At 49.2% G+C, this 26942-nt stretch overlaps 1 protein-coding gene across 1 annotated transcript in view; it reads left to right on the forward strand.

The window, feature by feature from the left end:
• FLT1 (fms related receptor tyrosine kinase 1) overlaps positions 1-23506 on the forward strand; it is a 208410-nt gene extending 184904 nt beyond the window's left edge. The window contains exons 24-31 of the mRNA XM_005902171.2: positions 920-1042; positions 2751-2862; positions 4587-4686; positions 8769-8874; positions 9360-9502; positions 13802-13886; positions 16982-17070; positions 20769-23506. Of these exons, the coding sequence (XP_005902233.2) occupies positions 920-1042; positions 2751-2862; positions 4587-4686; positions 8769-8874; positions 9360-9502; positions 13802-13886; positions 16982-17070; positions 20769-20970 (960 nt within the window). The 3' untranslated portion in view covers positions 20971-23506. The remainder of the gene's footprint in view (positions 1-919; positions 1043-2750; positions 2863-4586; positions 4687-8768; positions 8875-9359; positions 9503-13801; positions 13887-16981; positions 17071-20768) is intronic.
• The last annotated feature ends 3436 nt before the right edge of the window (positions 23507-26942 follow it).

Genomic DNA, 26942 nt, shown 5'->3' on the forward strand with positions numbered 1-26942 from the left:
ACTCCAGCATCCGTGCCTGGAAAATCCTGGACAGAGGAGCCTGCCAGGCTACCATCCGTAGGGTCACAAAAGAGTGAGATACAACTTAGTAACTAAACAACAACAGGTCCTTAAACGTAGAGTGAACTTCACAACACACTCCTTAGTCTGTCCTGATGTGAGTGAGGAGGTTTGAGAAATGACTCTTGGGTACCAGTGAAAGTGTTAGTGCTAAGTCATGTCCTACTCTTTGCAACCTCTATGGACTGTAACCCACCAGACTCCTCTGTCCATGGGATTCTCCAGGCAAGAACACTGGAGTGGGTTGCCATTCCCTTCTCCAGGGGATCTTCCTGACCCAGGACTCCTGCATGGCAGGTGGATTCTTTACTGTCTGAGCCACCAGGGAAGCCTTGTGGGTAGGGTACCAGTGGGTAGATCTTAATTCTAGGGGAAGAGCTTGCTGGGTTTCAGACTAGATGATCCCAGCATCCATGCTCCATGTTTTCCCCTAGCATGCCTCCAGAACTGGTCAGAATCTCAGAGTACACGGCTCCACATCTGTTAGCTCATCCCAGGGGAGTCCTCCTAGGAAACTCCAGCTGGGTGGTGATCTGGTCTCAGCAGCTCAGGATAAAAGGCTATGGGGAAGTTGAGCTCCCTGGGAGAATGGACGGCCAGCTCTGTTTACCTGATGCCATCCTGCAGCACCGGGGCAGAGAGGATTCGGGGCACTCCTTGACTTGGGGGCCTCCAAGGGGTCTGAATTTGTAGAGAGAAATGCTTCATGTTTGGGGCGACGCCATGTGCACAGAGAGTTGGTCCCTTCGTGTAAAGGAAGCATGTGACATGAGTCCCCGAGTTAAGAACAGCGAGAAGGCTCAGGAAATTCCTGGATGAGATTAAGACAGCATCGATAATGACACTGTTTTTACTCTAGTGCATTCATCGGGACCTGGCCGCACGAAACATACTTTTGTCTGAGAACAACGTGGTGAAGATTTGTGACTTTGGCCTTGCCCGGGATATTTATAAGAACCCCGACTATGTGAGAAAAGGAGATGTAAGTCCAAAGTTTGATGTTTGTTTGACTCATTGGGGCCCTATCATTCCTAAACCATAGACCAAAGCCCTTGGTAAATATTTACATTTCCTCAGCAGAGGTCCCCAAACAACAGACTGTGCAGACAGGCTGGCCCCACGGCCTCTGGACCCGAGGGTCCTCGCACGGGGCCCAGAGAGGCCCTGCTCTCCTCCTCCGGTCCTTCCCTTGGCCCCAGCCCAGCTCCTGTCCCTTGGACCCTTGACCGCTGGTCAGTAGCCCTGCCGAGCCCATGTCAGCCCCTCCTCTGCCCCCCCGGAGGGAGTTCCCCAGGCAGCTGGGAGAACAGCCTGGACTCTTCCCCTCAGATAAAGCTGGGTGATGGATTCGGCAGGTGTACACGTCTCAGGAAAGGGTGGGGGTGGCCGTCCACATGACCTCACTGGGGAGGAAATCACGTCCCCTTCGGGTCCGCCCTCCTGCCCAGCATCTCTGCTGGCTCACACTGGCTTCTCCTCCTTCCCGTCTCTGGCGATAAGTGTTATTTCCACTTTTAGAGCTGACCTCCCGTGTCCTCTCCCCTCTGGCCTTTACCCTGAAGGCTTCATTATGTCTGGGTCTGGGCCCAGACAACTACTGTCTGCTCCTGGCTCTCAGAGCGAGCACACAGGTCATCCAGAGAGCTTGTTAAACTGATTCCAAAGTCTTGAGTGGGGCCTGAGAAGGTGCCTCTCTCTAACAACTCTTCAGGTGTGGCGGACTCAGCCAGTCCCAGGATTCTACTCTGAGAACCACGCTCGCCTGTCTCTCTTCTTTCTCTCTTTCTTTGACCTCACTTCCAGGCATGCAGGATCTTAGTTCCCTGACCAGGGATGGAACACACATCCCCTGCATCGGAAACCTGGAGTCTTAACCACTGGACCCCGCTGGGGGAGTCCCCCCCAGTTTCTTTAAAAGGAAAACAACAACAGGCTTTCCTCAAGAGCCCTGACTTACAAAGATGGCAACTACCTGGGTGGGTGTCTGTGCTCTCTCCTGTGCATCATTCAGCCTCTCCCCAGCCCTCCCCGCTCTATTTTTCTCTGTCCCCGACTCATCCCAGGGTCCCTGTCAATCTCCATCCCTATAAAGCCATAGGGCCGGACCCACTGGGACTCCCATTCCAAAACCAGTCACACGGGGCCCTAAACACTATCACCTTCCTTCTTTTCCATACCTTTGCCCACACCTCCAGTCAATGACTTAAAATCCTGTGTTTTATATCGTAATGCCTTTCAAAACTCCTCCTTGTTAAGAAAAATTCCTGGAAATGATCGATTTCCCAGATACCTTCTATCGGGTTGGTCAAAAAGTCTGTTTGGATTTTTCCATTAGATGTTACAGAAAAACCCCAAGGAACATTTTGGCCAACTGCGTAATTCGCAGGGCTCTTTCCCAGGTCCACGTGGAGTGCAGGCTGTTTGAGGAAGGAGGCTTTCTTACAGAGTCGGGTGCTCTGGGCACAGAGGAAGGGCTTACTAAACAGTTACTGCCCGTCATAGGGATGAACACAGCACACTTTCAGGGCCACACTTTAGGCTGACGTGCACTCTCCATCCTAGGAAACCCTGCTGCTCCGGGAAATGATTTAAGGCCAAGCGTTATCTGGGAGGTGACCCCCGGGTGCTCGGGACAAATGTGCTTTGTTTGCATGCCCTCCTGCTCAAGGCGTCCCTTCGCCCTTTTCCAGACACGACTTCCTCTGAAGTGGATGGCTCCCGAGTCCATCTTTGACAAGATCTATAGCACCAAGAGCGACGTGTGGTCTTACGGAGTGCTGCTGTGGGAGATCTTCTCCTTAGGTGAGTCTAGGGGCAGGAGGAGAGGGGACAGCTGCCCAGAGCTGAGCGTCCGCCTCCTCTAGGGAATCACCTGGGCTGAAGCAGCCACTAAAACCCATGCGGGGGCTCAGAGTGGTGTGCCCATACGTGCCTGGACCACAAAAAAAACACACAGGGGCTGCAAGAGAGGTCTGACTAGAATACAATCTCCAGTCCCACTTACCTCCAGCCAATCTGGCTACCCCTTCCCTGTCTTCCTAATTCCCTTCCCTTGTCCTAAATTCCTCAAACACCCAGAATCTTTAATACCCACACCTCTCTGCTCCCTGCATCCTTCCACCCAAAACCCTGCAGAATTTCCCAGGAAAGACCCAACAAGCTCAGCTCACCCCCTGCCTCTGTTCAGCATGGCTGGCCCCAGAAGCCGGTTCACACAGGATGAACGGCAGAAATGTTGGTTGTGTGCGGGTGCACTCAGCTTCCACCAACATGCACTGCGGTGGCTAAAAACCTGGTCCCAGGCCCGCGCTGCCAGATGCGTCCGGCGCCCACATCTGGCTGCAGACGCACAGCTGATGCTCCGAGGCCTCCCTCGAACGGCCGGGTCTAGCCAAGAGTCTTTCTAGACTTTGCCAAAAACTTGCCTCTCAGAGCAAATAAAAGTCACCCAGTAACATCCCTGGCTTCCTGTAATGTGGGAAAACCATTCCCCTGCTTTCGATGACAGGCACCTGTTGCCTGCAATCTTTGAAAGTGGCTTGGCGGCTGCAGTGGCCCCGCGGGGACACAGCGCCAGCGCCGCACGCACCCAGCTGCTTCCTCCCAGCTGCGGTCACTCCAAGGTACAGACAAACAAACGCTGAGAGAGACTAGCTGCCAGGTCTGGGCTGGGGCCGATACGGAGGCCTGCTCACCCCCAGCCACAAATCCCTCCAAGAAGGGTTGTTCCCTGCGATCCTGGCCAGAAAATTTGGCAAAAGGGCAAAGTCCCGGTTCCTCTGGCCCTCCAGGCCCGTGGGCAGCCCCTCAACCTTCACATCAGCCCGCCCAGTCCCGGCTCCCAACCCTCCTCCCCCAGACCCATCACAGCAACTGCCCCTCCCCCTGCTCAATGCTGTATGAGGTTTACAGGAAAGTAGGGAGTTAAATGGAGAAGGCAATGGCACCCCACTCCAGTACTCTTGCCTGGAAAATCCCATGGAGGGAGGAGCCTGGAAGGCTGCAGTCCATGGGGTCGCTGAGGGTCAGACACGACTGAGCGACTTCACTTTCACTTTTCACTTTCACGCACTGGAGAAGGAAATGGCAACCCACTCCAGTGTTCTTGCCTGGAGAATCCCAGGGACGGGGGAGCCTGGTGGGCTGCCGTCTATGGGGTCGCACAGAGTCGGACACGACTGAAGTGACTTAGCAGCAGCAGGGAGTTAAAATCCCAACGAATGAGTCTCTAAAGGATGGGATTTGTCTAGAGTTTCTTCTCCGGGTTGGGGGGGGTGGGGGGCCCTCAGACACCAGCCTTTCTCCTGACCAGACAGGAGCAGCCCTGGGAACCAGGCAGGGGGCATCAGACACCCAGCACCATGGGGCCAACCCAGCTGCTCTGTGGCCGTGCTGTGTGCCAAGGGCCCTTCCCGTCCCTGGGAATTTGCCACCAACCATCACCTCGGAGGAGGAGACAGACACTGAACTGGCCCGCACGTGCCCAAGGCCGTAACACGCCCTGTGCTCTCTCGTCCCTGCTGCAGGTGGGTCCCCCTACCCGGGGGTGCAGATGGACGAGGACTTCTGTAGCCGCCTGAAGGACGGGATGAGGATGCGGGCACCCGAGTACGCCACGCCTGAAATGTGAGCCTCCCCCACAGCCCCTCTACTCCCACCCGGACCCCCATGCCCCACGGTTCCCCCCAACACCAGGCCTCCTCAGGAAGGGGACGCTCTGTTGAGTTTCAGAATCCCCCATCCTGGGAGATACAGGCCAACCCTTGTCTCCAGGGATGCCCCTGAGTACCCCCGTGGGGACCCAGCATCTTCCAGAAGTGGGACTTCAGGTCCTGAACCATCCCTACCCGGGTCCTCCCTCCACCCCGACACAACATCCAGGTGTGAGCCTGGGAAACCCTGAACAGACCACCCAGGAGCTGGGGCCCAGACCTTGGGGGTGGCTCAGACTGGGAACCAGTGGGCTTGGCAGGCAGCCGGGGTGGAGGCCAGCAGGGGAGCAGTGCTGACCCCTGTCCACAGCAGGGATCTGTAGGGGCTGGTCTGGAATGCAGGGGAGACGGGAGGGAAAGAGGCCTCCTATTAGGACCTGGCTGGACCTGTGAGCCCAGGGCCTTCCTGACAGCTCTCCCCAGTGGACAAGTGCTCACTCGCCCTGCAAACACTTTTCCCTGAAGCTCTGGGCCTGTTTTGCACGCTGAGGCCTGGGCAGGAATGTGATGACCCCAGCAGTTTTGTGTCCAGCTGCCATCAAGGACTCAGGGGAGCCCCACCACCACCACGTCCCCCCGCCCCACAGCAGCACCGCCTTTCCTGCAGGGCCCTCCCATCCCACCCACACGGCGGGGGCCTGCTGGGAGCCCTGCGATGGCCTTCAGGAGGAGCTAGAGGGAACGAAGGAAGTGGGGCTTGGCCAGAGTGCAAGGCCGCTCTCTTTCCTTCACGGTCCAGAGACGAGCTAGGTCAGACCTAGGACGAGGCCGCCCGAGGACTCCGGCCACAAGGGCAGGGCTGGGAGCAGCCCAAGCGTAGAGGGAGAAGGGGCCTGGGCTCGTCAGGTGTGTGTGGTGCTTTGGCCAGGAAAGCACAAGGCCCTTCTGGGAGCTGGGGAGACAGCCAGGTGAGCCCCAGGCCCGGCCGGGCTGCAGAGAGAGAAAGGCAGGAGGGCTTTCTCTCATTTAAAATGAGAGGACTCTGCACTTTGCGATTTAAGTATTTCCCCTGCTACAATCTTACTGGAAGACCCCAGACGGCATTGGGGGCAGGTGGGCGGGAATCGCCATCTGAACTGAATGAGCGATGGAGCTAGCCTCTAAGAAGTGTCGTGACTAGTTAGCTACGTACAGAGGAGACAGACAGAAAGGTGGTCCTCCAGACTCCCTAGACCACAGGACTGTCAAGTTAGGAACATACCCCATGGTCCTTAGAAGAAATATCTCTGACATGTTCACTCATGCTTTGAATTAAATATTTCTGCCCACTTTCCATATAATCTGAAAGTCACAAGAGCAAATTCCTAGTGACTAACAGTAATAATTGTTGGTGTGCAGTTGCTAAGTCATATCCAATTCTTTGCGACCCCATGGACTGCAGCACGCCAGGCTTCCCTGTCCTTCACCATCTCCCAGAGCTTGCTCAAACTCATGTCCATTAAGTTGGTGATGCCATCCAACCATCTCATCCTGCCGCCCCCCTTCTCTTTTCAACTTCAACAATAATGACAATTGCAGTCATTAACAGGTTTATTATTTATTAGTTACTTAGTGCTTATGAAGAGTCAGGCACTATCTTAAACACTTTAACATATACCCATTTACCTCATTCTCATAACAGCCTATGCAGTGGGTGCTATTATTATCCCCGTTGTACAGATGAGAAAACCAAGGCACAGAACACAGAAGTGGTTTGCCACTTTGCTAATTAGTTATGCAAACCAAGTCTGAGTCCAGAGCCCCCAGCACCACACTGCACACCTGCAGGGTGTGTTTCCAGTTCTTACACTTATTCTGGTCCAAAACAACTCACATCAACTTTGGGCCCCACATGGCCTTGGACTTTATGAAAGCTTCAAATCTTTATATATGAAGAGCACTTGTACCCCAGCTTAGAGCTAGAGAGAATTCCTCAATTCTAGGGAGTTTCTTATAGAAATTATAAAAAGCAGCCGCTTTGGGAAATGTTTGTTAAGTCCAGAATTCAAGAACGGACACAAGTATTCGTATGGCTGAGTTCCTTCACTGTTCACCTGAAACAGCCACAGCATTGTTACTTGGCTACGCATGCAAGGTTGTTTCAGTCATGTGTGACTCTTTGCCACCCCGTGAACTGTAGCCTGCCAGGCTCAGGTCCATGGAATACTCCAGGCAAGAATACTGGAGTGGGTTGCCCTTGGCTATACCCCAATATAAAATGTTTTCGGTGTTTAAAATTTTCTTTTAATTAAAAAAAGAAGTCCAAAATTCAAACCTTAAGCATTTGAAAGCTGATGGAGCCATTTCCACATTGCTTGTACCAATAGTGGGAAGACGTGGGTAAGGATAATGTGCACTCTCAGAACTTGGGTCCTGTGACCTGAACTTGACCTAAATTGATGTGCACTTGGGAGCCTGGGTGATAGCTTGGACAGGAAGCTCCCTCCACAGGCCCCCTCACCCCTAGCTTGCTCTGCGAAGGCCTGTGGGGTTGGGTGTAACTGGTATCTCTTTTTCTTATTAAACCTATTTACTTAGTGATGTAAAACGGTTTAATGTTGACTCATTGGTTCCTCGCCCACAGCCTGTTTGATCAGATGTCTTTCAATGAGGAGGAGAAGTAATGAATGTTTTGATTTTTTTCTTTTCCTTTGGTGTTTGCAGAGATGATTCGCATTGAATTTTAGGCAAAAGGATTGGAAATCAGAAACCAGGGATCAAAATAAAAAACAGCAATAGTTGTAGGTGGTCCCTTTGGCTGGTTTCAGCAGAGAGGAACTTGGGAGCACCCTGCTCACAGCTCTTGCATTTCCTCCACCTCCGCCTTTCAGCGGTGAAGCGATGCTAGTTGAGATAAGCCTCCAGCCTCTTCTTGCCCAAATGCTGCCAACTCTCAGACCCACCTCCCTTTTTTTGCCCGGTTCAAGCCTTTCTTGCTTTGGCTACTTTTCAATAGAACATCTATGTATCTTTTCTGGGTGTCCCTGGTGGCTCAGTGGTAGAGAACCCACCTGCCAATGCAGGAGACGCAGGTTCAATCCCTGGGTCAGGAAGATCCCTGGATAAGGAAATGGCAACCCACTCCTGGAGTTGCCTGGAGAATATTCTTGCCTGGAGAATCCCATGGACAGAGGAGCCTGATGGGCTACAGTCCATGGAGTTGCAAAGAGTTGCATATGACTGAGCAACTAAACAACAACAAATGTATATACAACTGTGTGTGTGTGTGTGTGTGTGTGTATAACTGCTCTCCCAATAGCCTCTGAGAGTCTGTTTCTTGCTAGAGACCAGGGAGCCTTAGACAAGATAAGGCAGATTCAGGCCAGCCTCTGCCTCAGCCCTTATACCAGAGCTGAGGATCCAAGACTCGAGTCTGTGACCACCTGCCTCTGCAGAATTTCTGCACCTGTCTCAACAGATTAGTTGGATGGTATCACCGACTCAACGGACATGAGTTTGAGCAAACCCCAGGAGATGGTGAAGGACAGGGGAGCCTGACGTGCTGTGGTCCATGGGGTCGCAGAGAGTCAGACATGACTTAGCTACTGAACCACCACCTTAATGTGAGATCCACATGGGACTGTCTTATGTTCCTCTAGGCCATTGGCCACTGGCAGGCTGGCCCAGGTTCCCTGGGTGGGGCACGTGCCTGGAGCCCCCACTCTAAGGCATGGAGAGGTCAGGGAGGTCTCTCAGGTCAGGGAGAGTGAAGGAACCTTGAGCACGGCAGCCCCCATCCTGTGTGCCCAGGGAGCAGGGGCAACACCCCAGAGTTATAGTCCCTTCCTCACTCCCAGCTTCCTCCATGTCTATAAGTTCCACTCCAAGCAAGACCTGGCCCAAGCAGCCTTTTATGTATCACACTGTGTACCCACAATCTAAACAGAGTGAACACTACATACTGCAAAAAGCATCATCTTTATACGCATGACAACGCCCACCCCGCTGCTGACATGTATGGTAACCCATGTACCCACTACCGCCTCCAGCCGTCTCTATTTTCCTCTCACCCAACAGCTACCAGATCATGTTGGACTGCTGGCACAAAGACCCAAAAGAAAGGCCAAGATTTGTGGAGCTTGTGGAAAAACTAGGTGACCTGCTTCAAGCCAATGTACAACAGGTAAATTTATATAGACTATCAGAAGGCCAGATGCCTCTGATGTTAGTCAAGGGGTGTCTTCCTTGTCTCTCGTTATTTAGTGGCTATTAATAGCTGAGATCGGGCTTCCCTGGTGGCTCAGTGGTAAAGAATCCAGCTGCCAATGCAGAAGACATGGGTTCTACCCCTGAGTCTGGAAGATCCCCTGGAGGAGGGAATGGAAACCCACTCCAGTATTCTTTCCTAGAGAATTCCATGGACAGAGGACTCTGGTAGGCTACACTCCATGGGGTTGCCAGAGTCGGACACAACTTAGTGACTAAACAACAGCAACAATAGCTGAGATCACCAGCAAAAACACAAACAAAAAAGTGCATATATGCAGAAGTATCATCTCAAAACACAACCAAGATTATGGAAATGACATAGTTGAAGTGAGACAGTGCTGCAGAGAAATAGACTGGAGTAGAACGTGTGTGATCAGAGCTCCACCTTTGCTGTTTCAGGATGGTAAAGACTACATTCCACTCAACGCCATCCTGACAGGCAACACTGCGTTTACGTACTCGACACCTGCCTTCTCCGAGGACTTCTTCCAGGAAGATATTTCTGCTCCAAAGTTTAATTCAGGGAGTTCTGATAATGTCAGGTAAGATCTTTTCTTCTCCAACTTCATTTGATAAGATTTTCAAACTTTAAAAAAAAAAAGTTCACCTCCTAAACTCAACTGTAACATGTTGCCTTAGTCTGTCTGTGGGCTTTGCCAGTGGCTCAGTGGGTAAAGAATCCACCTGCCAATGCAGGAGACAAGAAGTCACAGGTTCAGTCCCTGGGTCGAGAAGATCCTCTGGAGGAGGAAATGGCAACCTACACCAGTATTCTTGCCTGAAAAATCCCACGGACAGAGGAGCCTATATTCTGTGTGTGTGTGTGTGTGTATGAAAGAGGACATACACCATTGTAATGCTTTGCCTCTAAACACTTTGGTATACATCTTGTATGGAGAAGGAAATGGTAACCCACTCCAGTATTCTGGCCTGGAGAATCCCACGGACAGAGGAGCCTGCTGGGCTACAGTCCATGGGGACAGAGAGAGTCAGACTTGACTGAAGCAACTTAGCATGCACATATATCTTGTAAGGGGTGTTCTCCTGTGCCAGCACACCAAAATTATCACAAAGAAACTGATAATCTCTTCCTCTTATTAAGTTTTCAAGTTCCCATTATTGTCCCCAAATGTCTTCTGCACCTTTTTTAAAAGCACCATCCGATCAAGAAGACCTTGCATTTCCTTCCATTTCTTTGGTCTGTCTTCCTCCCGAAGAGCTCTTCCATCTTTTCCTCCTCGATGACCTTGACTTTTTTCATGATACCTTCAATACAGTGAAAACAAACTGGATTTGTTTTCTCACCTGACAAACTACAGTATCTCTTGTTAGCTCAAAGGACACCGGAGAAGGGGTGAGGGGAGGCAGATACACCAAGTGGCCACGCTGGATAAGGTTAGCACCTTCGTGCCAGTGGTGACGCGTATGTTCCACTCACTATAGTAAGTCCCCTACATACAGACGAGTTCCATTCCAAGAGTGTCCAGTTTATTAGTAAGTCCAACAAAGTTAGCCTAGGTACCCAACCGACACGATTGGCCACGTAGTACTGTAGTGTAATACAGTCATACTGTATTACTAGAAACCTATTACAGTAATACTTGACTGTAATAGGTTTATAATACTTTTCCCACAAATAATATATAACAAACACAAAAAGGAAAACATTTTGAATCTTACGGTACCTAGTGCAGTAGAACAGCTGGCACATAGGGGCTGGCATCAAGTGAACAGGCAAGAAGAGTTCCTGGCTGGAGAAGGGAGAAGAGGTGGGAGATGGTAGAGCTGAAGGGTCATCAGCAGTAGGAGATGGAGGGCCAGCTGCGATGTCACACTGATGGCAGCTTCTGATTCCTTGCTGGATTCAATTCTATCTACCCTCTTGCTTCTGGACATCCTGGGCTTGATATAAGGATAGTGTACTACTGTGCTCTACCGATGGAGAAGGCAATGGCTCCCCACTCCAGTACTCTTGCCTGGAAAATCCCATGGACGGAGGGGCCTGGTGGGCTGCAGTCCATGGGGTCGCTAGAGTCAGACACGACTGAGCAACTTCAGTTTCACTTTCCACTTTCATGCACTGGAGAAGGAAATGGCAACCCACTCCAGTGTTCTTGCCTAGAGAATCCCAGGGATGGCAGAGCCTGGTGGGCTGCCGTCTATGGGGTCGCACAGAGTCGGACATAATTGAAGCAACTCAGCAGCAGCGGCAGCAGCGCTCTACTGAACAGTAGTGTTTAAAGCACACAAAAGCACAGCCACTTGTAGAGGAGGCATGCACACAGCAACGTACGCTAGACAGGTAAACTAACTTAGACCACTGGACATGCGAACACACATTCGTTATCTTTGAAAACTCATAACTTCGCATGCAGGGGACTTACTGTACAGCGAGACATATGCTTTGTGGTCTGGTACGGCACTGGGCTCTTTGCATACATCACCTCCTCAAGACAGTCCTAGGAAGGAGGTACTATTCCTATGACACAGATGGAGACATTAAAGCTCTACAGAGGACAGCTTGCCACAACCATGCGGTCGGAAAGCGGCAGAACAGAGTTTCTAACCCAGGTGTTCTGATGCTCTGTCACTGTCCTTTGCAATCAGTCAGAACCAGAATTAGGACTTTCAGGCTATTCTATGGGCCTCCTAGCAATTTTATCTGCAGTGAGCTTCCCAGGTGGCGCTAGTGAAGCGACTTAGGATGGATGGACGGAGGTATCCTCCTAGACCACCAACCTCAGTTCAGCCACGCGTGGCAGGCCAGGGAAGAACTGGGAGGATTGACGGTCTGGGACAGGCCTGGAAGAAATCCAATGGCCAGTGCAGATTTGTGGGGTTGGGTCACAGGTCAGCGACCGATTCATACTTCACAGACCAGCCCAGATGAGTCATCCATTGTTTTAAAGAGGAGACAAGTAAGCCTGGATTGAATAATAAATTAGCAGAGGCAGATCAGGTCAGACATGGGGGAGGGAAGTATTAAACTGACACGGGCCCTTCCAGCCTCTTGCTTAGCCTTTGCCAGACAGGGCGCTTGCCTAAGAGATGGGCCCTGTCGGTGGTGACAGGGTCTCAGGTGAGTGTGTGTACAGTGGGCCACCGAACTCAGCAGACAGTCACAAGGACGTCATCCAGTTACTACTGCTTCCTCCCGATCTGTAATCGTAGGGCTGGATACACCAGACAGCACCGGTGCTTGGATATACACCACTGAATCGGCCGTGCGGCCCTCACGGGTCATGGCCTTTCAGAAGCAGCAGCTGTACACTGATGAAGCCGCATCACCTCTCTGGGCATCGTCTCCTCCCTCCGTCACATTCAGACCAGATGACAACTCAGGGCTCTTCTCGGCCTGACGTCATCTGGCTCCCTGAGGGACCAGAGGCCTGGCCACTGCTGAGTCCCTCAAGGGTCCCTGTGGGGTTTTGTTCACAACAGTGCAGTGAGGGCCATATGAGTGATTAGAAACCACTTGCTGGGATTCCCGGGGCACGCAGCCAGGAACCTGCAGCTTCAAAAGGTGTGAGGTCACTCCTCTGGCATTCGGGTTCATCTTAGCTGGGATGGGGTGCCTGTGATCTCCTGACTAATCAAAACTGAAGGCGTTATCCTGACCTGATTATTCTTTTTTTTTTTAATCAGCATTTTTAAATTTTTTATTCATTTTTTAAAATTTATTTAATTGGAGGCTAATTACTTTACAATATTGTAGTGGTTTTTGCCATCATTGACATGAATCAGCCACAGGTGTACATGTGTTCCCCACCCTGAACCTCGCTCCCACCTCCCTCCCCATCCCATCTCTCTGGGTCATCCCAGTGCACCAGCCCTGAGCACCCTGTCTCATGCATTGAACCTGGACTGGCGATCTGTTTCACATATGATAATATACATGTTTTAATGCTATTCTCTCAAATCATCCCACCCTGGCATTCTCCCACAGAGTCCAAAAGACTGTTCTATACATCTGTGTCTCTCTTGCTGTCTTGCATATAGGGTTATCGTTACCATCTTTCTAAATTCCATATATGTGCGTTAGTATACTGTATTGGTGTTTTTCTTTCTGGCTTACTTCACTCTGTATAATAGGCTCCAGTTTCATCCACCTCATTAGAACCGATTCAAATGTATTCTTTTTAATGGCTGAGTAATACTCCATTGTGTATATGTACCACAGCTTTCTTATCCATTCGTCTGCTGATGGACATCTAGGTTGCTTCCATGTCCTGGCTATTATAAATAGTGCTGCGATGAACATTGGGGTACATGTGTCTCTTTCAATTCTAGTTTCCTCAGTGTGTATGCTCAGCAGTGGGATTGCTGGGTCATATGGCAGTTCTATTTCCAGTTTTTTAAGGAATCTCCACAGTTTTTTAAGGTTCTCCATAGTGGCTGTACTAGTTTGCATTCCCACCAACAGTGTAAAAGGGTTCCCTTTTCTCCACACCCTCTTCAGCATTTATTGCTTGTAGACTTTTGGATAGCAGCCATTCTGACCGGCGTGAAATGGTACCTCATTGTGGTTTTGATTTGCATTTCTCTGATAATGAGTGATGTTGAGCATCTTTTCATGTGTTTGTTAGCCATCTGTATGTCTTCTTTGGAGAAGTGTCTGTTTAATTCTTTGGCCCATTTTTTGACTAGGTCATTTATTTTTCTGGAATTGAGCTGCAGGAGTTGCTTGTATATTTTTGAGATTAATTCTTTGTCAGTTGCTTCGTTTGCTATTATTTTCTCCCATTCTGAAGGCTGTCTTTTCACCTTGCTTATAGTTTCTTTCGTTGTGCAAAAGCTTTTAAGTTTAATTACTGACCTGATTATCCTTTCTGCTTCTTTAGATATGTCAATGCTTTCAATTTCATCAGCCTGGAAAAACTCAAAACCTTTGAAGAATTCTCACCGAATGGCACCTCCCTGCTTGATGTAAGTAACAGAATTAACCTCCTCAGCACACCCCGGGCAGCCCCCCATGCAAACACAAACCCCAACTGTCTGGTTGCTCTAGGTCACCAGGGGCCAGTCATCAGTGGTGGCTGAAATGACACTTCCAGGGGAATGGCAACAAGACATGGGACATACAGAGCTAATCTGAAAGTAGTTCTGTAGTCTGAAGATGACCCAGAGCTCACCCCAGGGCCCAAGTCCTTGGCTGGGCATAACCTTAGGAAACATCCTTGGGTGTTTCTAAGCATCTTGGCTGTCAGGGGTGGAAACCTGCTATCCCAGCATCAAAGCAACTCAAAACTGTGCGAGGGGCGGGGCCTCCCCTCTGAGATCCTGGCACAATCTCCGAGACCTCTTGCTCCTTCCCACAAAGTTTCCAGAGCTGAGCAGCCAGGCTCCCACCCAGCCACACAGAGAGAAGCAATCCACACAGCCCTGGCAAACAAGAGGCCTCAACTCACCTGTCCCTTTAAAGGTTTGGATAAGGGGCTGAGAGATTAAGGGGAGGAGACAGAGAGCTGGACCAGAGCGTGGTCTCCAGACACAGTCACTGGATCCAGGACCACCCATGCTCACAGAGCCATGACCCAAAAAAGGCCTGGAAAGCCTACTGTGGTGAGAAGGTGGTGACCTCAAATGCTGTGGTCACCGCTGGAAAATGCCCAAACCCTTCAAATACACCAGATAGAGAGAAAAAGATGACGTGAACATTAAACAAACAAAAAAAATTACAAATAAGCTGTGACTACAAAGACAAAGTGCTGGAAATGTTGCTTTGCTGCTTAGAATGCTGGTTTTAAGTCCAAGGAAATGGCACTGAATACAACATGCAAGGTTTCTTTGACCCTTAGCCCTCCCGACCCTGATGCACTGGGCCCTAGGGCAGTATCCTTGCTTAGGTTCCTCCCTGATAGTCAAGGACACACGCAGAGACACATAAGAGACCCAAAGGGTGGCAGGAACTACGTGTGGGGTCCACTCACTGGAAACACCATTTTGACAGTATAAGGAAGGCCCTGCGTAAAACTCAGTGCTAAATATGACCCAGTGAGTAAACGGAATTGCTGGAAACTGTAACTCAGTTCAGTTCCATCGCTCAGTCGTGTCTGACTCTTTGCAACCCCATGGACTACAGCACACCAGGCCTCCCTGTCCATCACCAACTCCCAGAATTTACTCAAACTCATGTCCATTGAGTCAGTGATGCCATCCAACCATCTCATCCTCTGTTGTTCCCTTCTCCTGCCTTCAATCTTTCCCAGCATCAGATCTTTTCAAATGGGTCAGCACTTCGCATCAGGTGGCCAAAGTATTGGTGTTTCAGCTTCAGCATCAGTCTTTCCAATGAACACCCAGGACTGATCTCCTTTAGGATGGACTGGTTGGATCTCCTTGCAGTCCAAGGGACTCTCAAGAGTCTTCTCCAACACCACAGTTCAAAAGCATCAATTCTTCGGTGCTCAGCTTTCTTTATAGTCCAACTCTCACATCCATACATGACTACTGGAAAAACCATAGCCTTGACTAGATGGACCTTTGTTGGCAAAGTAATGTCTCTGCTTTTTAATATCCTTTCTATGTTGGTCATAACATTTCTTCCAAGGAGTGTGTTTTTATTTCTGACAAAATGTGGTCCACTGGAGTAGGGAATGGCAAACCACTTCAGTATTCCTGTCTCAAGAACCCCATGAACAGTATGAAAAGGCAAAAGGATAGGACACTGAAAGATGAACTCCCCAGGTCAGTAGGTGCCCAATATGCTACTGGAGATCAGTGGAGAAATAACTCCAGAAAGAATGAAGGGATGGAGCCAGAGCAAAAACAACACACAGCTACAGATGTGACTGGTGATAGAAGCAAGGTCTGATGCTGTAAAGAGCAATATTGCATAGGAACCTGGAATGTTAGGTCCATGAATCAAGGCAAATTGGAAGTGATCAAACAGGAGATGGCAAGAGTGAACATTGACATTTTAGGAATCAGCAAACTAAAGTGGACTGGAATGGATGAATTTAACTCAGATGACCATTATATCTACTACTGTGGGCAAGAATCCCTTAGAAGAAATGGAGTAGCCATCATAGTCAACAAAAGAGTCCAAATTGCAGTACTTGGATGTAGTCTCAAATACGACAGAATGATCTCTGTTCGTCTCCAAGGCAAACCATTCAATATCACAGTAACTCAGGAGGGTCTCAAACCTCCATACAATCTTCAAGAAAGAAAATTAAACCTGTCTTTATTATTTCTCACTCAGTTGTGTCCAACTCTTTGTGACCCCATGGAGTGTAGCCCACCAGGCTCCTCTGTCCATGGGGATGCTCCAGGCAAGAATACTGGAGTGGGCTGCATTCTGTTTTCCAGGGGATCTTCCCGACCCGGGGATCAAGCCTGGGTCTCCTGCATTGCAGGCAGATTCTTTATCACCTGAGCCACCAGGGAATCTTTACATATCACTGCCAAGTCAGCTGCCCAATTAGCTTTAACATATTTACGCAATAGTTTGCATAAAATAGCATAAAAGTTAACTACGAAAAATGCTCACCTGTTACCTGCAATTTCCCATTTTGATTATATTTGCTTTCTTCACCTGCAGGAAGAAGGGTCTCTGAGTCACTGGACATAGTGGCCTCTTGTAATTGACAAGGTTTAGACTGTCCAGTTGGAGAAGGCAATGGCAACCCACTCCAGTTCTCTTGCCTGGAAAATCCCATGAACGGAGGAGTCTGGTGGGCTGCAGTCCATAGCGTCGTGAAGAGTCAGACACGACTGAGCAACTTCGCTTTCACTTTTCACTTTCATGCATTGGAGAAGGAAATGGCAACCCACTCCAGTGTTCTTGCCTGGAGGATCCCAGGGATGGGGGAGCCTGGTGGGCTGCCGTCTATGGCGTCGCACAGAGTCAGACTCGACTGAAACGACTTAGCAGCAGCAGCAGACTGGCCAGTATGGAGAGAGTGCTCTGTCTACACAGGGAGGGAGGCCAGATGCTGGAGTGACCTCAGACATGCATCCCAACGTCACGAACCCCTCTGGCTCAAGCAGGAGCTGTAACTCTTCGTTCTTCCCTGCAGGACTACCAGCTGGATAGTGGCACCCTGCTGGCCTCCCCCTTGCTGAAGCGCTTCACCTGGGCAGAGAGCAAACCCAAGGCCCCACTGAAGTGAGTAAGGAAGCCGGGGGTGGGGGGCTTTTCTCACTTTCTGGAGGGGCAAGAGGGACGATGCCCGGGAGGAGGGTTTCATGGCCATACTTGAGCGCTGCCTGCCCTCCTAAACTGCAGTGTCCAGGCTGTGCAGAAAGCTCTTTTCCCTGGAAGGAAAGTAAAGAGGGCATAAAACCAGACATATGGACACGGCTGGGGCAGGGGAGGAAGGAGAGAGTGGGAGGCATGGAGAGAGTAATGTGGAAACATACATTGCCATATATAAAATAAAGAGCCAATGGGAATTTGCTGTATGACTCAGGGAAGTCACACCGGGGCCCTGTGACAACCCAGAGAGGTAGGATGGGGAGGGAGGTGGGAGGGATGTTCAAGTGGGAGGGGACATGAGTAAACCTATGGCGATTCATGTTGATGTTCGGTAGAAACCAACACAATCCTGTAAAGCAATTATCCTTCCATTAAAAATAAATGAATTTTAAAAAATCATTAAAAAAAAAAAAAAACAAACAAACAGAAAAAAGCAGACACTTGAGCACCATGCTCTGGAAAGGAAGAGTGGGATTTGAGAGAAGACAGAACACTCCAGCAAAGAGAAGCATAGTCTTTCAGCGGAAAGGAGCTGGACGTCCTCAACTGTGAACAGTGTACAGTCCGGACCAGAGACCTGTCCGAGGGGGCGGGGAGAGAACGCACACCCGTTACCCGCTGGGGGCCTGCAATGAGGGGACAAGAAGGGCCCCGGGACAGTCGTCTAGTCCTAAGACGCGCCATCCTGAGACCCCAACTCTTCCAAATGAAGGCTCGTTTCCTGTTAGAGCCCGCTCTCCTGCCTCCATCGGGCAGCCAGTGACAACACTGTCAGAACTACCAGGGCTCTCGCTGCACTCTGCACGGCCGGCTCCTCTCCGTGCTCCTCTCTGCCCAGCGACATCGCTGGGCAGGGCAAGGCCCACCAGATTTGCCTTCCTTTCCTGGTTCAAACATCTGCCCTGGACCCTCCCCCCGATGTGGAACCGTTCTGCCCCTCTTTTATCTCAATCAGGGATCTGCAAACTTCCCCCACCCCTTAAACAGAGTTCCCAAAACACTTGGGAGAAGTTGGGCCGCCTTCGGTAAGCAAAGGACCCGAAAACAAGATTTAAAAAGTGAACAAAGTCTTCAGTTCCTCCACAACACAGGTGGAGTGCTCCCTTCTCTTTTCCTCAAATTCTCAAGCACCCTATGTTTTCCATACAGTTGAAGAGCTAGGAGAACAAGAGTACTTTGGGGGTGGACTTGTTTAAAAAGGGAACCGTGCCTAGGGAAGTCAGGTGACTTTTTACATCTTTCATGATCAATACTTTTGGTGGAGTTGAAATGCTGTTTTAATTCTGCATTTGTGTAGTTTGGTGCTGTGTTCAGAGTTAAGTGTTTTCAGAAAAGTATGTTCTGCATATGTTTTTTTACAGTCTAAATTCTGACTGCCGACAAGTTTCTATTGTACGAAACTTCACTTAGATGGTTTTTCTACTGAATGCAGACCCATTCGTAAGAGGCCAGTGGTAACTGCTCAACTCTGCCACTTATAAAAGCAGCTGATAGACGAGCAATAAAATGCAGCTGTGTCCAGTCAACCATACTCACAAGAGCCGGTGACCTTGGCCAGGGAACACGTGAAAATGAGCTTCACCTCATCAGATATCAGGGCAAATGCAAATCACATGAGCCACCTCTTCACCCCCACCAGGATGGTTTGAACCAGGGACGTGGTTCTAGAACTCTGGTCCTCACTAACCAGAGTCAGTGTTGATGAGGACGTGGAGGAATTAGAACTCTGGATGCTTGCTGGTGGGAACATGAGATTACTGCAGCCACTTTGGAAAACAATCTAGCAGTTTACAGAGGAAAGCAGTCCTCAGAAGGTTAAACAGAGTTACTCTGAGCCAGCAATGCAACTCTGTAGGTATACATATACCCCACAGAAACGTATATGCGAATATTCATAAGAATCAAAAGTAGAAACAACTCTCCTGTCTATCAGTTGGTGAACCGATAAATAAAATGCATATATCCGTACAAGAGAATATTTGTCAATCAAAAGTACGAGGTACTGATAGGCGGCTACAACATAGATGAACCTTGAATTAAGTGAGAGGAGCCAGTTGTATGATTTCATTTATATGAAATGCCCAGAGTACACTTTAAATAGGTATATTGTACAATATGCAAACATGTCAATAAAACTATTGTTTTAAAAAAACAACAAACCAAACAGGTGGCCAGCTCACAGGCTAGTTTGCAGACCCTGATGTAAACCAAAGGGTGTCCGCAGACACCTCTGAGCAGTGGAGCCCCAGCTCATCAACTACAGAGGACTGGAGGGCTGTGAACGCTCCCGACGGACACCTGGGCACCTGCATCCTCTCCACGGGCACCCAGGGACCCCGAGCCCAGTCCTGGGCAGGTCACAGGACACGGAGTGAGGAGGAGAAATGGGGCCCACATGTTCTTGTTTCCTGCCTTGAAACACTTCCAGACCTTTGTGGGAAAAAAATGGTCCACTCCGAAACCAACATACAGAACATGGTTCAAAGGCTGGGTGCGCCAATCTCGAGCCAAACGGCCAGTGGCACGCAGGGTTCTCACTCCCACCGGTGTTGCTGAAACTATCAAATACGGAGGACCAGACCAGCTCCCCGCCCCACCTGCACCCAACCCAAAAGCCAGTCTTTTCGCCCTGGCCAGCGACACACTGCCCGGAACCGAACCAAACCGAATGCTTCTCTCCTCCGGAGCACAAACTTGAGAGGGAGAAACTTACCAAGTTTCTGTAGCATGTCCTAGGCATTGCTCCAGGCGGCCGCAAGAACTTTGCATGAAGTCGGTGGCTCAGAACGGGAGAAATGGATCCTCTTGCAGTTCCGGAGGCCGGACACCCCAGAACAAGGTGTCGAGGTGTCAGCAGGGCTGCATCCCAACATGAGGCCCCCTCTCCCACAGGACATCCTGGCCAGCGCCTCCTCCAGCCCTGACGCCCCCGGCACTCCTCCTCTATGGCCGTGGCCCCGCTCCTTCCTGCGAGCGCTGTGATGCCCCTGCCCGGACACGTGGGATTGCACTCAGGGCCCACCTGGTTGATGCAGGAGGCGCCTCCTCTCAAGATCCTCTATTTTAATCGCAGCTCTCCCCTTAGAAGATGTTGTTCACAGATTTAGCATCTTTCAGCCAATCCCAGGTGCTAACGGACCCACGGAGGGGAGCGCTGGACCCAAGCCTGGGAGCTGTTTTCCACCAGGAATTCTGGATTTGTTAACTAATCCCACCCTCCGTCCCCGGCCAGTGGAGGAGAGGCCATGGGCAGCTCCAGACACCCCAGCCTAGTTCGAGGTAGGACTCAACAGACTCACTCTGGATGGGTTTGAACAAGTGTTAATCCTCCAGTCGACTCCAACTCTTTGCGATCCCATGGGCTGTAGCCCACCAGGCTCCTGTGTCCATGGGATTTTCCAGGCAAGAATACTGGAGTGGGCTGCCATTTCCTTCTCCAGGGAGTCTTCATGCCTCAGGGATTGAACTCGGGCCTCCCAGCAGGCAGATTCTTTACTGACCAGGGAAGCCGCTGGGCTTGAACAAAGCGCCCACTCAAGAGTGGACTTCAGTGTTTCCAACAAATCCATTTTGTACAATTGATTTTTTTCTTTCTTTTCTGTCTTTAGCTTGAGAGTAACCAGTAAGAGTAAGGAGTCAGGCCTTTCTGACCTCAGCAGACCCACGTTTTGCCACGCCAGCTGTGGGCACCTGGGCGCGGGCCACCGCAGGTTCACCTATGATCACTCGGAGCTGGAGAGGAAGATTTCCTGCTGCTCACCTCCGCCCGACTACAACTCTGTGGTCCTGTACTCCACCCCACCAGTCTAAAGCCCGATTCTGCACAGCCTTCTTTCTAGAACCACGTGTGTATTTATAAACCCCAGAAAACTAGCTTTTGCCAGTATTATGCATATAGAAATCGACACCTTTTCCTTTCCACAGGAGCCGGCTGCTTTTGTGTGTGTGTGTTTTTTTAATAGTGCTTTTGTCTCTCTTGACTAACAAGAATGTAACCCCACATAGAGGAATAGTGACAGAGCGCCACTGCCGACCCTTGCAGGACTCAGCGGGGAGGAGAAATCCTGACCCCGGAGACCCCACAGCCTCCGGGCTCCAGGTGGCTCAGGACACACGCTGTCACCTGTCACTGCGGCTCGGACTCTTTGGGCCAGCAAGGCCTGTGCTGTCAGAGGCATGGTTCTGGGGTCTCCAGCAGGCTGTGTGTGTGGGGGGAGGGAGAAGACAGGGAGAGCACACAGGGCAGGGGAGGGGACTGGAGCTGCACCTCGTGGGGCGGGAGTGAGTAGAGGACAGTGCCACTGGGTCCACCTTGGAGAATCCATCCAGGGAGCAGACAGGACGGAGGGGTGATGCGAAGTTTAAAAAAAAAAAGCCAAACATAATTTTTGGAACTATCAAGCAGATTGTAAAACCTTAGGTGGGCTCACCCCAGTGAGTCTGGTCTGTCACGTCACCTCTTAGGCTTAAAGCCACGTTTTCACAGATAACGTCTGCTTCTATTTTGAGTATTCATATATAGTCCACTTAATTCACTTCTTTGTTCTAACATGTTTCAATTAGTAATCAAAGGAAGCTGAGGAGAAGGGCAACAGTCTTGTGAAGGTTTTCTCTAGACCCAAACTAGGATAGATGGAGAAAAAGGGAAGGTGGGAGTGAAAACCCCCTCTCTGCACCAGACCAACTGCCTGAGACCGAGGGGACTGGAGGACAGGAAGGCAGCCACGTGTCCTTCTTATTCAGTGGGGACCCCAACTCTCTCACGCTTGTCTCCTGGACACAAGAGCAGTAACCAATGTCTATGAAGCACTTTATGCTCCTTGAGGAAAAAGGTGGTGTGTGATTTATGCAAGATGTTTCTAGAACTGGGACTCAGGATATTAGTTAATGAGCCGTCAGTAAGAGAAAAGCCTCTTTTCACCTACTTTGGGCCCTGCCTCGGGTCTGAGTTGTGACCGAAATAGGGACAGGGTACAAAAGGGCGCCCACTTCTTGGGGCCGAGAGGCCCTGGGTCCGCCACCATCTCTGCGTGATTCTGTGTATTTAGGGTGTGTGTGCACCTTCTGGGGCCAGTCAGGGCCAGGCAGGCCACCAGGAATCACTGCTCCTGGTGGAGAGGAGGATGCTTACCTTGACGCAGGTGATGTAACCCTAGAACCTGAGACAAAGGTGATAGATAGGCCTGGACATCCTGCCCTGGCCAGAGGGCAGGGGACTGGTGGAGGCGGGGGTGGTCACAGTCTCGTTTCAAGGTTCTTGGTGTGAAGAGATGGGAGAGTTGGCTTGTCCCCAGCCAGAGAGCTGCTCCCGGGGTGGTGGTGGGAGGGGACCTCTGCTGGAGGAGCCTCCAGCCAGTCTCCACCAGGAGCCGAGTCCAGACAGCACGGGACCAGGGACCAAAGGCGGGGAGAGCCTTGCTCTTCCTCTTTACAGGCACAAGAGCACCTGTGACCACTGGCAAGAGTAGCAATCAGGTAACCGGGAGGAGGTTAAGCAGGCAAAATATAAGAAGCTTGAAATTGAGTCTCTGGTTTTTTCAAGTCAGTTAAGGATCCAGCAATTAGGGAAAACAAAGAAAAACCTTAGCTATATGTATATGTCTTGATTTCAGCAATCCGTTCTTTAAGAGGCCTTAGTAATACCATTTTTCCAAAAGACAAAGAACCCTTTAGACTGTGTTAATCTGGCTTCCTCAGAGACTCAATGGAATCAGAGACTCTGTCCAGAAGTCCAGCTCCATCTGAGGTCTCAACATAGAACAAAAACTGGAAACCGGGAGGAAAGACGCTCTCCAGTGGGAAAGGGCTTGTCACAGGTAGGTGCCCTGAAGCAGCACAGAAAATTAAATCACTAATGAATTGATGGCATTATTAGACCCATTTGTCAATTTTGACAAAAATGGTTGGCATGAACAATTAGGGGGCAAGGACCCCCTTTCCAGGACTTGTGAGATCACGTAACCCGAGTATGGTGGGTGGGAGGGGACTGAAACCACGCACAAGCTTGTCTCTAGTTGTTCTCAGAATGACGCTCAGACCCGAGGAGCAAGTGTGTTCAAAATCCTGATAAGGTTACTTTTGGATGTCAAACGGGAAAAAAACACTTGTTGGCCTCTTGTAACTGATTAAAGGAGCGCGCCTTTGACTGACAGTGGTGGTAACTATATGTATATTTGTGTGTGTGTGTTGTGCAGAACTATTTAAGGAAACTGGAATTTTAAAGTTACTTTTATACAAACCAAGAGTATATGCTGCAAATTATAAGTGAGACAGAATTTTGTCCTACATCTCTAGTCACTATGAATGTATTTTGTATGTTATCTTCATATAATAAAATTAACTTACAAAAACATCCATATATTTTCAATTCTGTGTGAAAATGAAAAAAGGGGTCTTGGTTTTCTTGGGGCTGTTGAGGGGGGACAAGCATAAAAATGCTCATGAAATATTAACTGCTAAACCAGCACAAGAAATAGACAGCAAATACAGCTCAAGACAGGCATGGATCATCCATCAGCCCAGAGTGGCTGTATTAACAATCAAGACACGCGAACAGTGTAACAAAAGCTAGAAAAATGGTCCAGATGAAGTGGTTTGCAAAACAGAAATAAGAGACACAAACATAGGGAAGAAATGTATGGACACCAAGGGGGAAGGAGCGGTGGGGATGAACTGGGTGACTGGGATTGACATATACACACCACTGATACTCCGTGTAAGAGAACTAATGAGAACCCAGTGTAGAGCACAGGGAACTCTGTTCAGCACTCTGTGATGACCTAAATGGGAAGGAAATCCTAAGACAGATACGTGTGTGCTGTGTCACTCAGTCGTGTCTGACTCTTTGTGACCCCATGGACTGTATCCCACCAGGCTCCTCTGTCCGTGGGATTCTCCAGGCAAGAATTACTGGAGTGGGTTGCCATGCCCTATCCAGAGGAAAAAGAGATATATGTACATATATATAGCTGATTCACTTTGTTGTACAGCAGAAACAGGACACTATAAAGCAACTATACTGCAAAAAAAATTTTTTTTAAATCTAAGATGAACATGATCACAAGTAAAATGTACAGACTAAGGGTGAGTGCTGGCTACAGATCAAAGTCCCCTCAATTAAAAATGAGGCAGGCTTTCCCAAACAGTAGTATTACCATAATGAAGAATGTATGTGTTTGTAAAAGATGCTTGCTCCTTGGAAGAAAAGTTATGACCAACATAGACAACATGTTAAAAAGCAGAGACATTACTTTGCCAACAAAGGTCCGTCTAGTCAAACTATGGTTTTTCCAGTAGTCACGTATGGATTTGAGAGTTGGACAATAAACAAAGCTGAGTGCCAAAGAATTGATGCTTTTGAACTGTGGTGTTGGAGAAGACTCTTGAGAGTCCCTTAGACTGCAAGGAGATCAAACCAGTCCATCCTAAAGGACATCAATCCTAAATATTCATTGGAAGGACTGATGCTGAAGCTAAAACTTCAATACTTTGGCACCTAACGCGAAGAACTGACTCATTTGAAAAGACTCTGATCTGGGAAAGATTGAAGGCGGGAGGGGACGACAGAGGGAGAGATGGTTGGATGGCATCACCAACTCAATGGACATGAGTTTGAGTAAACTCCAAGAGTTGGTGATGGGCAGGGAGGCCTAGTGTGTTGCAGTCCATGGGGTCGCAGAGTCGGACACGACTGAGCAACTGAACTGAATAGAACTGTGTGTGTGTATTAGAGGTTGTGTGCAGGAAAGCATACAAAATAATCAGGCAAAATCCAGAGACAAGAATTTCTGTAAGAAAAGGACACTAGCTAAGTACTCAACTTTGTTTTGTGGGTTACATCCTAGAAAGAGAAAACAATTAGAGAATCACTAATAGACACAGAATAAGCAACCACCAGGTTGTCTTAGAAAGCGCTCACACCGTCACCTTCCTAATAACACCATGAGCAAACCAGATTGGAGAAACATTTTCCGAGAAAACAAGCCTACTTCCTTTGGGATAAAAGCAAGAAAAGGGGATGTGACTAATCTCAATTAGCTGAAGACGGCAAGAAGCATTATGAGAATCTGAAATCCTTTTAAAATATTACTGGTTTTCTTGACTCAGAAGTCACTCATTTAGGCAAACAATGTAAAAAATGCTCGAGGAATTGGTGTCATGTCATAGTTTAGACGTTTTCTCATGACTTTAGAAATTTACAGTACATTTGGGAATAGTTTTTTTTTTTTTTCTTTACTCCAGCAGAAGGATGGCCCAGTAAGGTTTATTGAACCCTTCAGTGTTAAACATGTTATCAGACTTTTGGGTTCCAAAGGCCAGAAAATACTTCAAAAATCTCCTGGGTTCCAACACAGGAATGACTAGCCTTCTGTTTTTTGAACTCAAGACATCTAAGAGAAAACAAAACAAACCAATCAGATGCCATAAAGAAGGTTCTATTTCTTGATCTGGGTGGGGTAGTAGGTGCATTCATTTTGTGCTCACTCACTGAGCTGTCCACTTACTTGCAAACCTGTGTTTGTATTCTTCGATAAAAGATATGCAAAAGGAAAAAAAAGATTAACTACCACAACTTTTCACAGAAGAAAAACCCATTTTAAAAAGAGTAAGGGCTTAGGCTCAGACTCTAACACAGCAAGTGAATTTTCTGTGCCAGCAACTATTCCAAGTGCTGAAAAAATAAGGAAAAACCATTTAATTTTCAGAACAACCCAACATGATAGGTACCATCAGTTTTACCCTTCACATTAATGGGAAAACTGAAGGAATCATGAGAACTTAAAAATCCCCTGGTCACATTTTCCTACCTACCAGCATCTGCACCCACACACGGACTCAAAACACCCGCTGGTGCACTCAGCCCCCAACCAAACTCAACCCAAGGGCACTGTGCCAGCACCTCACCACCCCCACCCCCGCCCACTCCCCACTTTCCCACTGGATATGATGAACACGCTAGTACCTCTCTCATCCTGCAAAACCAAACACCCTAACCCTAACCATCCCTACTTTCCCCTCCAGCTACCACTCCATCTCTCTACTCCTCTTCACAACAAAATTCCTTGCAAGAGAGCTTATACTTGTTGTTTCTGGTCCCTTTCCTCCCACTTGAGCCAAGCTTTCCCTCTCACTGAATGGAGCTGCTCTTGACAAGATTATCCACAATGCCATGTTGCTAAACTCAATGGCCCTTTTTAGTCTCAATCTTCCCCATCAACACCTTGATTTCTGGACTTGCCAGATGCCCCCCGCCCCTCCACCACCACAGGTCATTTCTGTCTTGCATTGGTTTTGTCTGATCTGTGGGTAGTGTTCCAGGGAACCCAGGGCACTGCCCCAGACCTTTGGTCTTCTAAGCCCATACGAATTCTCTTCATAATCTCAACCAACCTCAAGACTTGCAATGACATCTATGGGATAATGACATGCAAATGACACATATTGACCAGATCTCCCCCCAAACTGTCATGCGAATGCTAAATTCACATGTGCTCTTGACACTGTGGCCAATCCAAAAGATAGCCTCAACCCTCTCCCATCCCCTGTGAACCTCAGCAGTGTTCCTGCCATTCCCCCACCCAGTTCCCTCCCCTTCAATCAGGCTGGCTCTGCCAATTCTCCTTAAGCAACAGCATGTGGCACAAGTGACACTGCATGACTGAGGCTAACTTGGTGTTCTTTGTTTTAATTTGCTCAGCTTGGCAACCCGATCCACACCCTTTATGTTACTTAATCACTCCTGTGTTATTTAATCACATAATCACTATTACCTCTTAACTACT

Source organism: Bos mutus, chromosome 12 (assembly GCF_027580195.1).
Source record: "Bos mutus isolate GX-2022 chromosome 12, NWIPB_WYAK_1.1, whole genome shotgun sequence".
NCBI classification, from domain to species: domain Eukaryota; kingdom Metazoa; phylum Chordata; class Mammalia; order Artiodactyla; family Bovidae; genus Bos; species Bos mutus.